The sequence below is a fragment of the Euleptes europaea genome, chromosome 7 (genome assembly GCF_029931775.1).
Source record: "Euleptes europaea isolate rEulEur1 chromosome 7, rEulEur1.hap1, whole genome shotgun sequence".
Classification (NCBI taxonomy): domain Eukaryota; kingdom Metazoa; phylum Chordata; class Lepidosauria; order Squamata; family Sphaerodactylidae; genus Euleptes; species Euleptes europaea.
The window spans coordinates 71,985,314-71,997,699 of record NC_079318.1 but is presented as its reverse complement, the minus strand read 5'-3'; the positions used below and the strand labels follow the sequence as shown (position 1 = coordinate 71,997,699).

At 40.7% G+C, this 12,386-nt stretch overlaps 1 protein-coding gene across 2 annotated transcripts in view; it reads left to right on the top strand.

Moving 5' to 3' along the window:
- The window catches only part of XPO1 (exportin 1), a 40,316-nt gene that overhangs the window by 12,330 nt on the left and 15,600 nt on the right, over positions 1–12,386 (top strand). For both annotated transcript variants that reach the window (XM_056852306.1, XM_056852304.1), the window contains exons 5-7: positions 11,881–11,942; positions 12,031–12,075; positions 12,163–12,344. In XM_056852306.1, the coding sequence (XP_056708284.1) occupies positions 11,881–11,942; positions 12,031–12,075; positions 12,163–12,344 (289 nt within the window). The remainder of the gene's footprint in view (positions 1–11,880; positions 11,943–12,030; positions 12,076–12,162; positions 12,345–12,386) is intronic.

Genomic DNA, 12,386 nt, shown 5'->3' with positions numbered 1-12,386 from the left:
ATACTAGTTGCTATATTTCATTTGACTGTGTATTGGTACATTGCCTGTTTATGATAGACCAGGTATTAAAATTTTATCATGGTCCGTGAGCAAATTCATATATTGTTTTAATGTCACTGTGATAGAACAAATGTTAAGACTAATTCAGATGTTTAACCTGGTTTCAAAATATAGTTTGTTTGCATGTAAGATTTCAAATCCATGTATTCTCATAAGTCTTAGATGTAGCAACATCTCTCCCCTCCCCCCATTGGATAGTTGCTACTTGAGCTGGTGATGTCATAAACAAGCTCCATGCTCCAGAGCCACACTTAAAATAGCTGTGTTTAGCTAAAGAACCTTAATGATGAGTAGTTGGTTGGTTTCATTCCCTTCCTCTACTGTGAGAAAACATCATTATTTTTAACACGAAAGCAGATACATAAACAATTAAGTTTAACAAGGGAATTCATAATGAACATAAAGATTATATGCTTTGGGAAAACTCACTGATGTATTAAAAAAACTTGATGAAGAGGAGCATTTCAGTGACATAAGTTAAATGTGATTTCTGAGCCAATGCAAAACTATCAAATGTAGTGTACTTCCTAAAGCCAGTGTATCTCAGTGTTCCCTGTCTTAATACAAGGAAAGATCAGAATATTGAAGAGTTACAATTAACTGAACCTTAGTTTGGAAAGGGAAAGTACTCTCTTCACATAAGAATCCTGAAATACTTGCATAGATAACTTCTGTGCCTTTTCAGGAGCCCCTTTCCCAGTAAAAAGCATAGTTTGCAAAGTGTTTGATACAGTTGTCTACTTAATTTAAGCTGGAATTGGGCAGCAGGGTCTGGTAGAAGTTATGAGCATCAAAGTATGATACTAGCTCTGCCTAGTTGGTGCAGGAGCAATCAGAATGATCATCCATTACATGGTGGCACTGTATATAATTTTTTGGATTTGGTTGGTACATGAAGAGCAGAAGATACTGAAGAGGATTCAAAGCCTGTTGCTGCAAATTTGTGTTTGAGGCTACTTTGGAATAGTTCTTTATAGCAACAAGTGACATATCTAAGTTGTCATTCAAGGGTAGATGTCCCCAATACCTGTGTGTACTATAACTGACCATAGTCATATAGTCAGTAGTCATATATTCAGTAGTAAGTCTTGTTACTTGAAGTGCCATTATGATAGTAAAAAGCTAGAGTAAAAAATGAGTAATGTTCAATCTAGCCTTATCTAGTGGAACTAATGGCAAGTATGAGAAGGCTTACTTTGGTAGGGGGAGGTAAGGAGGAACAATACTTCTATACAAAGGAGTGGTTAGGTTAAGGCTGTAGGTTATTATTTGCAAGGCTGTTCACTAAATATTCTAGAAGACTCAATTCATATTCCACGTGGAGCCACGTGTGACTCCATCTGTGGACACTTAAATCTGTGGAGTGTGGCCATGGACAAAACAATTCTGTGAACTTGCAGAAAAACCCTAAAAGTAAAAAAGGGTGGTTTACCCCCCCCAAAAAAACACACAACTGTTCCACAGAGGCAGGGGGGGTGCAAGGAGGGGTGGGGAGAAGGAACAGGAGCCCCTCTCTGCCCCCAGCTGCTGGAGAAGGATAGGGGGAGGCATTGGAGTCAATCGTTCCCCCCCCCAAGCTGGGCATAAGTGGTGGGGGGAGAGAAAAAGGGGAGTGAGTGAAAATGAAGGGGTGGGGAGAAGGGAAGCAAAGGCAGGGATTGAAATGCCCCCTCTATAGAATTTCCTTTCAGGTGGTCTTGTTAGCATATCTAATTTTCAGTGTGGCCAAATCTGTGGATACTTACATCCAGAAACTGGGGCCATGGACAGACAAGACATATCTTTCTACAAACCTGAGAAGAGTCTCAGTTTTGCAAAAAAAAAAAAAAAAAAAAAAAAAAAAATCTAAAATGTATGTTCATTATACAAGCATTGCTCCAGCTTTAAGAAACAAGTGTCCTCAGTGAGCATTGCTAGGCAAATTCAACAGAATTGTCAGCCCTTTCCAGACCTGTTTTGGTCTTTGAGGGGTGGTGAATGATGTAAGCTGCTTTGGGTCCCAAATGTAGAGAAAGGCAGGGTATAAATGAAGTAAATAAATATAACTGAAGATGGGGGGGGGGCAGATAAAAGGTGTGGGTGGAAAGATGAGAAAGGTGAGAATATGAGCGCTGTCAGGAGGAAGACAAGAAATAGTGTGAGGAGGGGGATATAGGAGAAAGTCAGTTGACCCTCTGCAAATCCTTGCAGGATCACCACTGAGTAACTGGGCCCTAGCCCAGCAGGAACTGTCCAGAGGTTTCCCAGGGAGAGGCTGCCAGAGAAGGGCAAGCTGATGAAGGGTGGCAGATAAAGGTTGGTCAGCTGGCAAGTGGGAAAGAGAGATGGGTCATTTATGCACAGCTACTTGGACTCACGTGTACCCCCTGTCTGACTCGGTTATTCCTTGGAGTTCTGCATGAGTTCTCCATCCATTAGAAATGACCTCGCTGCCAGCCCTTACAATGTCCAGGTCTTCCCGTTCCTCTTAATCTGAGTCTTCCCTCACCCCTGAGCTCAGCCCGGGTGAAATCTCGATGCAGAAGGCAAAGCAGGGAAAACAAAAGCTGGGTTTCTCTCATAGCCAATCACAAAGCAGTGTGTAAAGAGGCAGGGATTCAAATACTTTCTCCTTTCTTGGATCTTTCTGGGCAAAAGAAAGGCCTTTTAAAGCCAAGGCTTCAGTTTCTCCTCCCCCCCTTCCTTTCAGATTGCTCCTTTTTTTGTTCTTAAAATGGTTTTTTATGCAGCAGTTGGGTTTGGAGGGGGGAATCTTCTCACAATGAGCACTACAAGTAAACCAATTACAAAGCAGCATTTGAAGGGGTGGGACTTGATTTGAGTTTGGAGGCTGCTGGTGCAGAGATTTCCAACCGGAAAGTGTGAGTCCAGCCAGCAATGAACCTTAGGTAACACTCCCATGCATAAATGACCATGGAAGCAGAAAAAGGTGTGGGAAAGGAAACATGAAATAGTGGAGTTGGGGAAATTGAGATTCTCCCCGTGAGTCCTTGTAGGTCCCCCATTGGTCTGAAGCTGAGAGTCTGCATACTGAAAACATGCACATTCAATAGCAAAGAACAAAGTCTTTGTCCTCACGACAGTCTCCTGAAGAGATAGCTAGTATTCTCACCTTATGGATAGGAACTGTGTCTTAAAATAGTAATGAACTCAAAGCTGCCAAGCAGTCTATGGATGAGAAACATTTTGAAACCAACGCAGTAATATCCACTGTATTATTGAACTGATTGTGCATGGGTTTATATTAAAACTTGGTCTAATGACATCCTTACTAGACCGGGGTTCCCAACTTTTTTGAGCCTGTGGGCCTATTTGGAATTCTGACATGGCATGGTGGGCACAGCAACAAAATGGCTGCCACAGGAGGCAGAGCCAGCCACAAAATGATTGCCACAGCTTAAACTCAGTAACACAGTGCAGATCTTTGTGCTGTAATGGCAGCTGCTGCCAAAGCAACATTTAAAAAAAATCTGTGCAGCCATTCAAATTTCCAGTAGTCAATCAGAAACCGTGCTGGGCAAAAACATCCCTTAGGTTCAAAACCAAATAAAAAGGATTGTGAAACTCCCAAGTTCTGTCTGTCGGTATTGGCTTCAGTTATGTTAAGTAGTGCAAGATCCCTATGCTTTGAGCACATGCTTATTTTATGACATAAGAGAGCACATCAGAAATTAAGAAGGCACATAACTTTTTTTCTTATGTGGAGCTTTTATAAAAAGGTAGGCAGATGTCCTGCATGAATGTGATGGAGCATTTTGTTCACACAGATGAACACAAATTGGTGTGGCTTCTAAGTTTTAGGTACTGAAATAAGTGTTTGGTGTTGATTTTTTTTAATTATCAGAACTATTGGAGGTGTGAACAGACTCCCAAGGTGTTCATGGTATGGGAACAGTTGTCTTCAGAAGCTTGCATCTTTACCTTTATATTTCATCAGCCCTATTAAGGGAACTCCCCCTTTTTAATGTTTAGAGGAAAGATGTATTTTTAAGGGAACCAACTCTTAAATATATTGTGAAAATCCCAATAGTAAGCTCCTAAATTCCAACCTATAACTTTGAAAATAACTTACACCTGAAATTCTAGCGATTCTTGGCTGGGGTGGTGGTGGTTATTGATGGGTAGCTTTCTTCTACCTGAACTTCCATTATTGCTATGTCAAGGAGTGCAGCAAAGGTGATTGTAGATAAGATGAATTTTTCTGGCAAGTGATCATAGAGATGAATCATGATGGGAAGCTGTATTAGTCAAGTGAGCTGTGGCTCACGAGAGCTCATGCCCTGCCAGAAATTTTGTTAGTCTTGAAGGTGCTACTGGACTCTTGCTCTTTGCTACTGATTGAGATGAATGAAAGGCTGATAAGGCCTGAGTAGTTCAGAATCTGTGTGTGAACCACTGCCATCTAATGGTAAACACTAGTAATGGCTGAACTAAGTTGATTGGACACTACTAGCCAGTGAAGGCTAAACTGTATATTAAAGCTTTAGTGCTTTTTCTGATGAATTGAGAATGTACAGGTGTGCAATATAGCACAATAAAAAAGTGCCAGGCATCTTAAGGATCAGATATCCAGGCTACCTGTTACAGCCAGTTACTTTGAAATGGTGATATCAGAATCTAATTAGTACCTGTTGTGCTGATTGGCTGTGCAAGGCAATACTTTTTATGAGAAGAGAACTTGGTGGAGTCAAAACCTCTCTGTTGGGCAAACATGATGCTTGCAGCTTAGCAGGCACAGCTTCAGCAAAACACTTGGAAACGTCAAACTCTTACAAAGACACATGGCAGTGTGAGTGAGGCTATAACTGGACTGCAGTGGGGTGGAGTCCTGAAATTTTATTTCGTGTATTATCGCACCTGAATTTGGAAGGTAGAGTTTGCAAGGGATGTAGTGACTACTTGGGACAGGGGTTTGGGATGCATATGCAGTTAGTGTTTGTTAGCACCTTTAACTGAGTATTTGCAGCAAGGCCATCTGTCAGCAGTGCTGATTCTATGACCTTTGACAGTTCATGAGAGGGAGGGCATCTTGGCCATCTTCTGGGCATGGAGTAGGGGTCGCTGGGGATGTGTGGGGGATGTAGTTTTAAAATTCCTGCATTGTGCAGGGGGTTGGAATAGATGACCCTGGTGGTCCCTTCCAACTCTATGATTCTATGAGGGTATCAGATGGCAGAGGACAAGAACATAATAGGGAGTTAAGCAGCCTTCAGTGTTTATGCATGTTATCGCTGTTTTAGCTTGGACTTAAACTTAATACTGAAATAATATTGAAAGAAGGATTTAAGTAATGACACAATAAAACAGATGGTAAAGGTAGTCCACTGTGCAAGCACTGTCATTACTGACCCATGGGGTGACATCACATCATGATGTTTACTAAGCAGACTATGTTTACAGGGTGGTTTGCCATTGCCTTTCCCAGTCGTCTACACTTTACCCCCAGAAAGCTGGGTACTCATTTTACTGACCTCAGAAGGATGGAAGGCTGAGTCAACCTTGAGCCAGCTACCTGAAACTGGCTTCTGGCAGGATTGAACTCTGGTCATGAGCAGAGCTTTGACTGCAGTACAGCAGCTTACCGCTCTGCACCATGGGGCTCTTAAAACAGATGAGGGGTAAAGAATAAAAGAGTTGGATGGAATTGTTAAGGCCTTAACTGTCAGAGTGGAATCGATTAAAGTTGCAACAACCCATTAAACACGCTGCAGAATAAGTAGCTTTTGGGGGATTTGGAGGTAGAAGTGAATCGTGGCCTGAGGGATAGAAATGGAGTTCCAGGCATTTGGGGGAAATGATTTGGGTTACACCACTGACTGGCCTTTACTGTATGCTCATGTTAGTGTGAATTACTCATTTATAATGTTTGAATATGATATTGTATTGCTGCATGTGAGGTGGCAGGTAGGGCTGGAATTCTACATGGATAACAGGTGTTTCAATGGCTCCTTACCATTGATTGGTGAAGATGTGTGATACATCCAAATTCCATGCAATGGTGGAAGGTGATGGATCTGCCTGCATTCACTCAGTGCTTGTGTGAGGTATGGGGTGGAAGATACTCAAATCTGCCTGAATTTTGTGAAAATCGGGGTGGGACCAGCATGAAGACTGGTCAGATTGGTCATGAATAGGCACAAATGATGATGATTAGAAGCCTTACAACAATGAGTAGCTCTACAGAGCACACAGAGATGTGCATCTCATGTGCTGGGACACTTGGCCCTGGGCAGATGCTTTCTACATTGCAGAGTTTGGGACCTTAGATATGTTAAAAATAAAACCTTTTCAATTTCACATTTTATGCCAGACCAAAAGAGTTCAAGTGTGGTAAGCATCCCTTCTATTAAAAAAATCCCTTCTGTACCTAGCCTTTGCTACAAAGCAACAAGTTTGTGCAGGAAGCAGTCCTTTCTACCTTGGCAATGTTAATAGCACAGCCTTTGGTCTCCTAAATGTTTCTTATATAGGCACTGTTCCAGCCTTACTATGGCATCTTCTGTCACCTTGCTTTGCTGGTCAAATGGCATGCATGAAAAAAAATTCTAATTGGACAAATGTTGCTGTTTGAATCCTTTCCAAGTTTGTGGTGAGATAATTACTTCTGTGCAATGATTGAATTACATGTAACTTTGAGAAAATCAGAGTTTGGAAATCTAGGCCCATAAAGGTTATGGTTGTATTTAACTTATATAGCTTTTAAATTCACTTTTGATGGCATTCCTTTGATTAAAATGGTTGCAGAGATGTTTTACATAAGTAGCCTTTTTGGTGGCATACTTATCACAGTGTAGATGGGAGTATAGGTTTTTATTGTCTGCTGTTCTACTTTTTTGGATCAGATGGCAGCAGAAACAGAAATGAGACTCATTTTAAGCAGTATTCATTCACAAGCTGAAGGTCTTCAGCAGCAATTATTAAATAATTTTGAATTTAAGCATAAAGTTCCTGATCTGGGTAGTTTGCAAATTTTGTCATATTGTTACCAGCTTAATATCTGTTCTCAGAAGTACTTGTAATGTCAGAAGGTGCAGCTTGCAGATGTTAATGTAAATAGAACATTTTTAATGTAGAAGGCACCATAACACAAACTTGCTTGTACTTGGTACATGTGAAGTCTTCTGTATGACAAATCTAACCAGTGGCTGAATTTATCTAAAGTTGTATGGATTTGAATTTGCAGACTAGCTAGGCCCTGATCATTGTTCCTATATTCTTATGATCAGGGCAGTGTATATTCCTCATTCACCACACACATGTGTCAAAATTGTATTCAACACCGAATTCCTCCTGAGGCTCTTACTTTTCAATTTTCAACCCTTAAGGCTGCAAAAATAGAATTCAAGGGTATGGGCAACATCTGAAGAAATCAGTAGTGGTATAGTGATTAAGTGCAGTTTCAAGTTGTTGGTACAGAGCTTCAGTATTCCTGCCTGGCTCCTGACCCCTCCCCATGGACAGCAGAATAGATCATGCAAAATAAGCTGAGACTTCCATGATCTACTCAGTAGTATAGTTGAGACCTAAACATTGAGTTTGAGGTATATGTCATTCTTACCCTCAGTAGCTTACTTTGAAAGCGCTACCTCTTCTAACCCTCCCCCCCCCCATTTTGGGGAGAACTGGTGTTCTGAGCATGCCAGCTGTGTAGCAGGTAATGCTGCATTGGGAGTGATTGAATGGTTCAGTCCAATTTGATGTAGTGGTGGGAGCAGAATTATATGCCCTGGTTGTAACGGCAGCTACTCCATTATTTATACTAGCAGTCACTAAAGCCTTAAATCTGCAGATTGCTGCTAAACAGAGCTGGTAGTTTGACAGGTGTACTCTATGAATTTGTTTTCCATTGTTACGGTTATTTGTGAGGGTTATTTGTCTCACCCATTGACTGTGCTGAAGATCTGCTGTGTTCTGTTTCTCGTGGCAGACAAATCCCCAATACATTCCCAGCCTGCTCCACAGGTCATCCTGAGAGTTCTCATCCGCTGCTCAACAGCACCATCTATCCCCCTAATGGTCCAGCAGCACTGGGAATTGCTCTTCCACCACCCCAGCAGAATAGACCCTGGTCTAAAAATTGCAAAGCAAATCTTTTTAAAGATAGGGTTTTTTCAGGGTATGGTTTTCTCTCTTAAGTTCCTTGGGAAATGGACCTGTACTGGCAAGGGGTTAGTTACCTGAACCAGTGGGGTTCTTAAATTCTTCTGGTTGGCCTTAACAAACCAGGAGGGGTGGGGTAGTCAAGTGTACAGATGGTGGCTTTCACAACCCCGGGAAACCTGTCCGCTTCAGTCAAAGGAACAAGATCAAAATGATTCACATAAAATTAACAGGCAAATGCTTCTGACACAGTTCAGGAGTTTCCTTTGAATGGATATGAGAGATTTTGTCAACAAAGAATCTCAGAAATGTGTCATAGTGGGTTACAGAACATCACTTGGGGCATCTCTAAATGTTATCTGTCCCCAAACAATTTTAATGTGTCTGCTAGATGCCACTCAGCTGTTGCAACAAAAGATGTATTGTCACATTGGTGCAATTTAGAATTAGAAGTAGAGGAAAAAGGAGAGCTCAAACTGCAAATGAATCTCCTCATAAACCCCCTAAGGCCCCTAAAAGACTGGTGCACAAAACCAATTGTACCACACCCCTTGACAGACATACGTAATCCAGATACAAGAACTAATTAGGACACTTTAAAGCTACCCTCAATCACTTAATTTTTTTGTTGTTGAGCCTATTAGAAATATTGTCAAATTGATATTTTCTCTAACTAGCCAGCATGGGTACCAGCATTTTAATCTATTTTTTGATATTTCTGGTTTCTCATTGAACTTTAGTTATTTCTTAAACAGAAATGATACTCATTGCTTGACATAATCGGGACACAAATAAACTTATGCTTCCTAGGTGGGTACAATGTCACTATAAAATTAAATATTTAACATTTTTGAAAATGGCATATAATTTGTTAAGTTTGCTCATGACTTGTCAAGCTGCAGTAGTAGGTCAGTAGAAGCTAGCTATGCATGTCCAGCTGTGTACATTATATTTAGTTCAAATATGGATTTGCCCCTCTATGCATATTCTAAGACTTGAGCAAGATCATATTCTTGCTAAAGTGAAACCTTAAACTAATCTTTTAAATCTTAACCAGTTTATAGATCCTTCTCTTTTGCAGAGAAGGTGTAAAATCTGAATTGGTGTATACATACATGTACAGATTCTATTTCAGTTCTCCCTTTAGATGCTGCAGCAGAAGCTGGGCATTTGAATGTTTGCTTAATGATACTTGTAACATTTGGAGCTAAGCCTTTCTTAGGGAACTGGAATGGAACACGTGTAGTCTGGATATAGTAATCTCCTCTTTCCAGCCCAACATGGGTGTACAAATTTTATTTTAGCTTGCCAATTGAAAGGCTAGGATCGTACCAAGATGGGTACCTACCCTTAGGTTTTCCTTCAACTAAAGGGGGTGGGATAATTTCTATGACCTGAGTTATTGCAAGAAGGGAGGGCAAAACTAAAACCATTGGTTGCAGTTAAAAAGCAGCACCTGAGATAGCAGATCCAAGACTCTTGAGAGCTGCTGCCATCTGGAGTAATTAATACGGAGGTAGATGGGCTAATGGTCAAACTGGGTATGAGGCAGCTTCATATATTTACCCTCCCTTACCCTAGGTTTTCCATAGATTTACCATCAGCACTTTCATGAAGAATTTGGCAGGAGAGGAAAAATGGCATATTACCTATATACAGTTCTCAGGGAAGTCATGGTAGTTAAATTGGTACCAATGTAGAAAAGTATAGCAGTGACAGTAGTGTGCGCTTTGTACAAGAGTTTTAATGAGTGATTGGATTAATTTGGAAAAAAATTTGCTTGTGGCTGGGATGATAGTATTAAAACAAGAGATAAAGGAAGTGCCAGAGATGAGCCTATCTGTGTCTGCTTGAAAGAACAATGGTGACTAATTCTGTGTCTGCAGTGTTGTTTGTCTGCAGTGTTGTTTGGCCTACATAGTAGAACCAAATATCCCATCATGCAAGTGAGCATATACAAAGCTTAGACTCTTGTTTATTTGTCGGGCTAGGGGGGTTGAATGCATGACTGATACGCTGCAACTGAAAAGGGTATTAAAACTGCTGGGCAAGTTTATGAAATACAGTCTGTGTTCAGTTTAGTGTAAATGGGGAATCAAACACTTGAAGAAGTGAAGAGGTGTCAGATCTGAGGGGCTGGCAGGAGCAACCTGGTTGGTGGGAGCTGAGCGTAAATATTGGAGAGCAGGAAAATTGCTGCAGCTATCTGGGCATACTGAACAGGGAAGAATGGAAAGGGTCACAGTAGAAATGTGTGTAGGCTAAAATACGGTGATAGGCTTGGGTTCATAGTGTGAGATAAAGGATATACTTAATTGGAGGAAGAAAGTGAAGGGAGAATATAGTCTGCTGGGAAGTATGATGTAAAAAGACTCATGGAGGGTGTGTGTGGAGGGCCCAAAGAAAGAAAACGTGAGAGTTTAATGGTACAGAAGAGTACAAGCATCATTCAGTTTCTGCGCTGACCATTTTTGTACCTACACTTGATTTTTAGTGATCTGAGACACTGTCCTGCAATTATTCTTTTGTTTGAGGAACATCTTGAATAGCAACTGCCTTCTTCTTCACTGCAGTAATGTTGTTTTCACAGTTGTAAACTAGAAGCTTTGTGACAGGCAAAATGTGCCGTGTGTGTGTTTTAATTACTTATTTGCATAGCTGTATTACCTTGTGGCGTTCATAGGGCTTCTTTCCAAGTGATATTTCCTGCAGTGGTGAAAACAGTGTTTAAGTTCTAATGGGAAGATCAAAATGTACTATTTTAAAAATTGAAGAATGAAATCAAGTTTCAATTTTGATTGCAGAAATTTCCTAATCAGTGTGTATTAGCATGTGGTAAAACTAAGTAAATCTATTACTACCTTCAATTTGGGGCATTTTTATATGGAAAAGCAAGATATGTGTATTTTAAATAAAACAAACCCTTTGATCATACAGTTCATGTGCATTTAACTCTGCAGAATTCAGTGGAGCCGTGGGAGGGCAATTTTGAAAATGATGGGTTTCAGTGTAGCGCCCTGTACATATGCAAGGACATAGAACAAGATCTTGACGTTTGTCTGCTTCTTTATGTAGAAAAGTGGCCTTTTAATCTCAGTGCCCCTGGTGGTAGGAAGTGTTTATACAAGTATGAAAGAGTGAACTTCCAAGTTTTGCTTTCCACTCACCTCCTTCCTTGTCCTCCCTTGGGTGGAAAATATTAAAATGCCTAGCACAGCCCCAGAATTATCTGCACCTGGAATTTTTGTTGATATATTTACCTGTATTGATCAGTATAGAAAGCTGTTAGGGTATAGCGGTTAGTGTCAGGCTAGGATTTGGGAGACCCAAGTTCAAATCAACACTGCCTTGAAAGCTTGCTGGGTGACCTTGTACCGGTCACATAATCTCTGTCTAACCTACCTCACAGGGATGATATGAGGATAAAAATGGAGGAGAGGCAAGTGGCGTAAGCTGCTTTGGGTCCCCACTTTGGGTGAGAAAGGAGGGATATAAATGAAGTAAATAAAGTGTCCTACATCAGATTTTGATTTAACCTGACCAATGCCACTTTAATGTGTTTACTGGGTGCTTTAGCTGATTGAGACAGCCTTTGTGCTCCTAACATGTGGATGGCACTCTGGCTTGGCTTAACTCTATTCATAAGAAAACAGGATATAGTAATGTGTATTTTTCTGCACTTGTAAATGTATATGTAATGAGTTATTTAATGTTTTGTAGGTATCAAAAAGTATGTTGTTGGCTTAATTATCAAGACTTCATCGGACCCATCATGTGTGGAAGTGAGTGAGACTTCAGGGAATTGGCTTGTGGGTTCCTTTCAAATTAGGTGAAGACTTAACTAACCCATATTTTTTCTCCCTCCTCCAGAAAGAGAAAGTATATATTGGGAAACTGAATATGATTCTTGTTCAGGTAAGGTTCAGTTAAAATACTGCCATAGCAGAAGTTTAATGGAGAGAGAAAGCTGCAGCTGTCACATGAGATGTTTCTCCCTTTCAGATACTAAAACAGGAGTGGCCAAAACATTGGCCAACATTCATCAGTGACATAGTGGGGGCCAGCAGGACAAGTGAGAGCCTTTGCCAGAACAATATGGTAATCTTAAAATTGCTAAGTGAAGAGGTCTTTGACTTTTCTAGTGGACAGATAACTCAAGTGAAAGCCAAACACTTGAAAGACAGGCAAGTAATTGTTTACACTATATGCAATTTATTCTGCCTTCC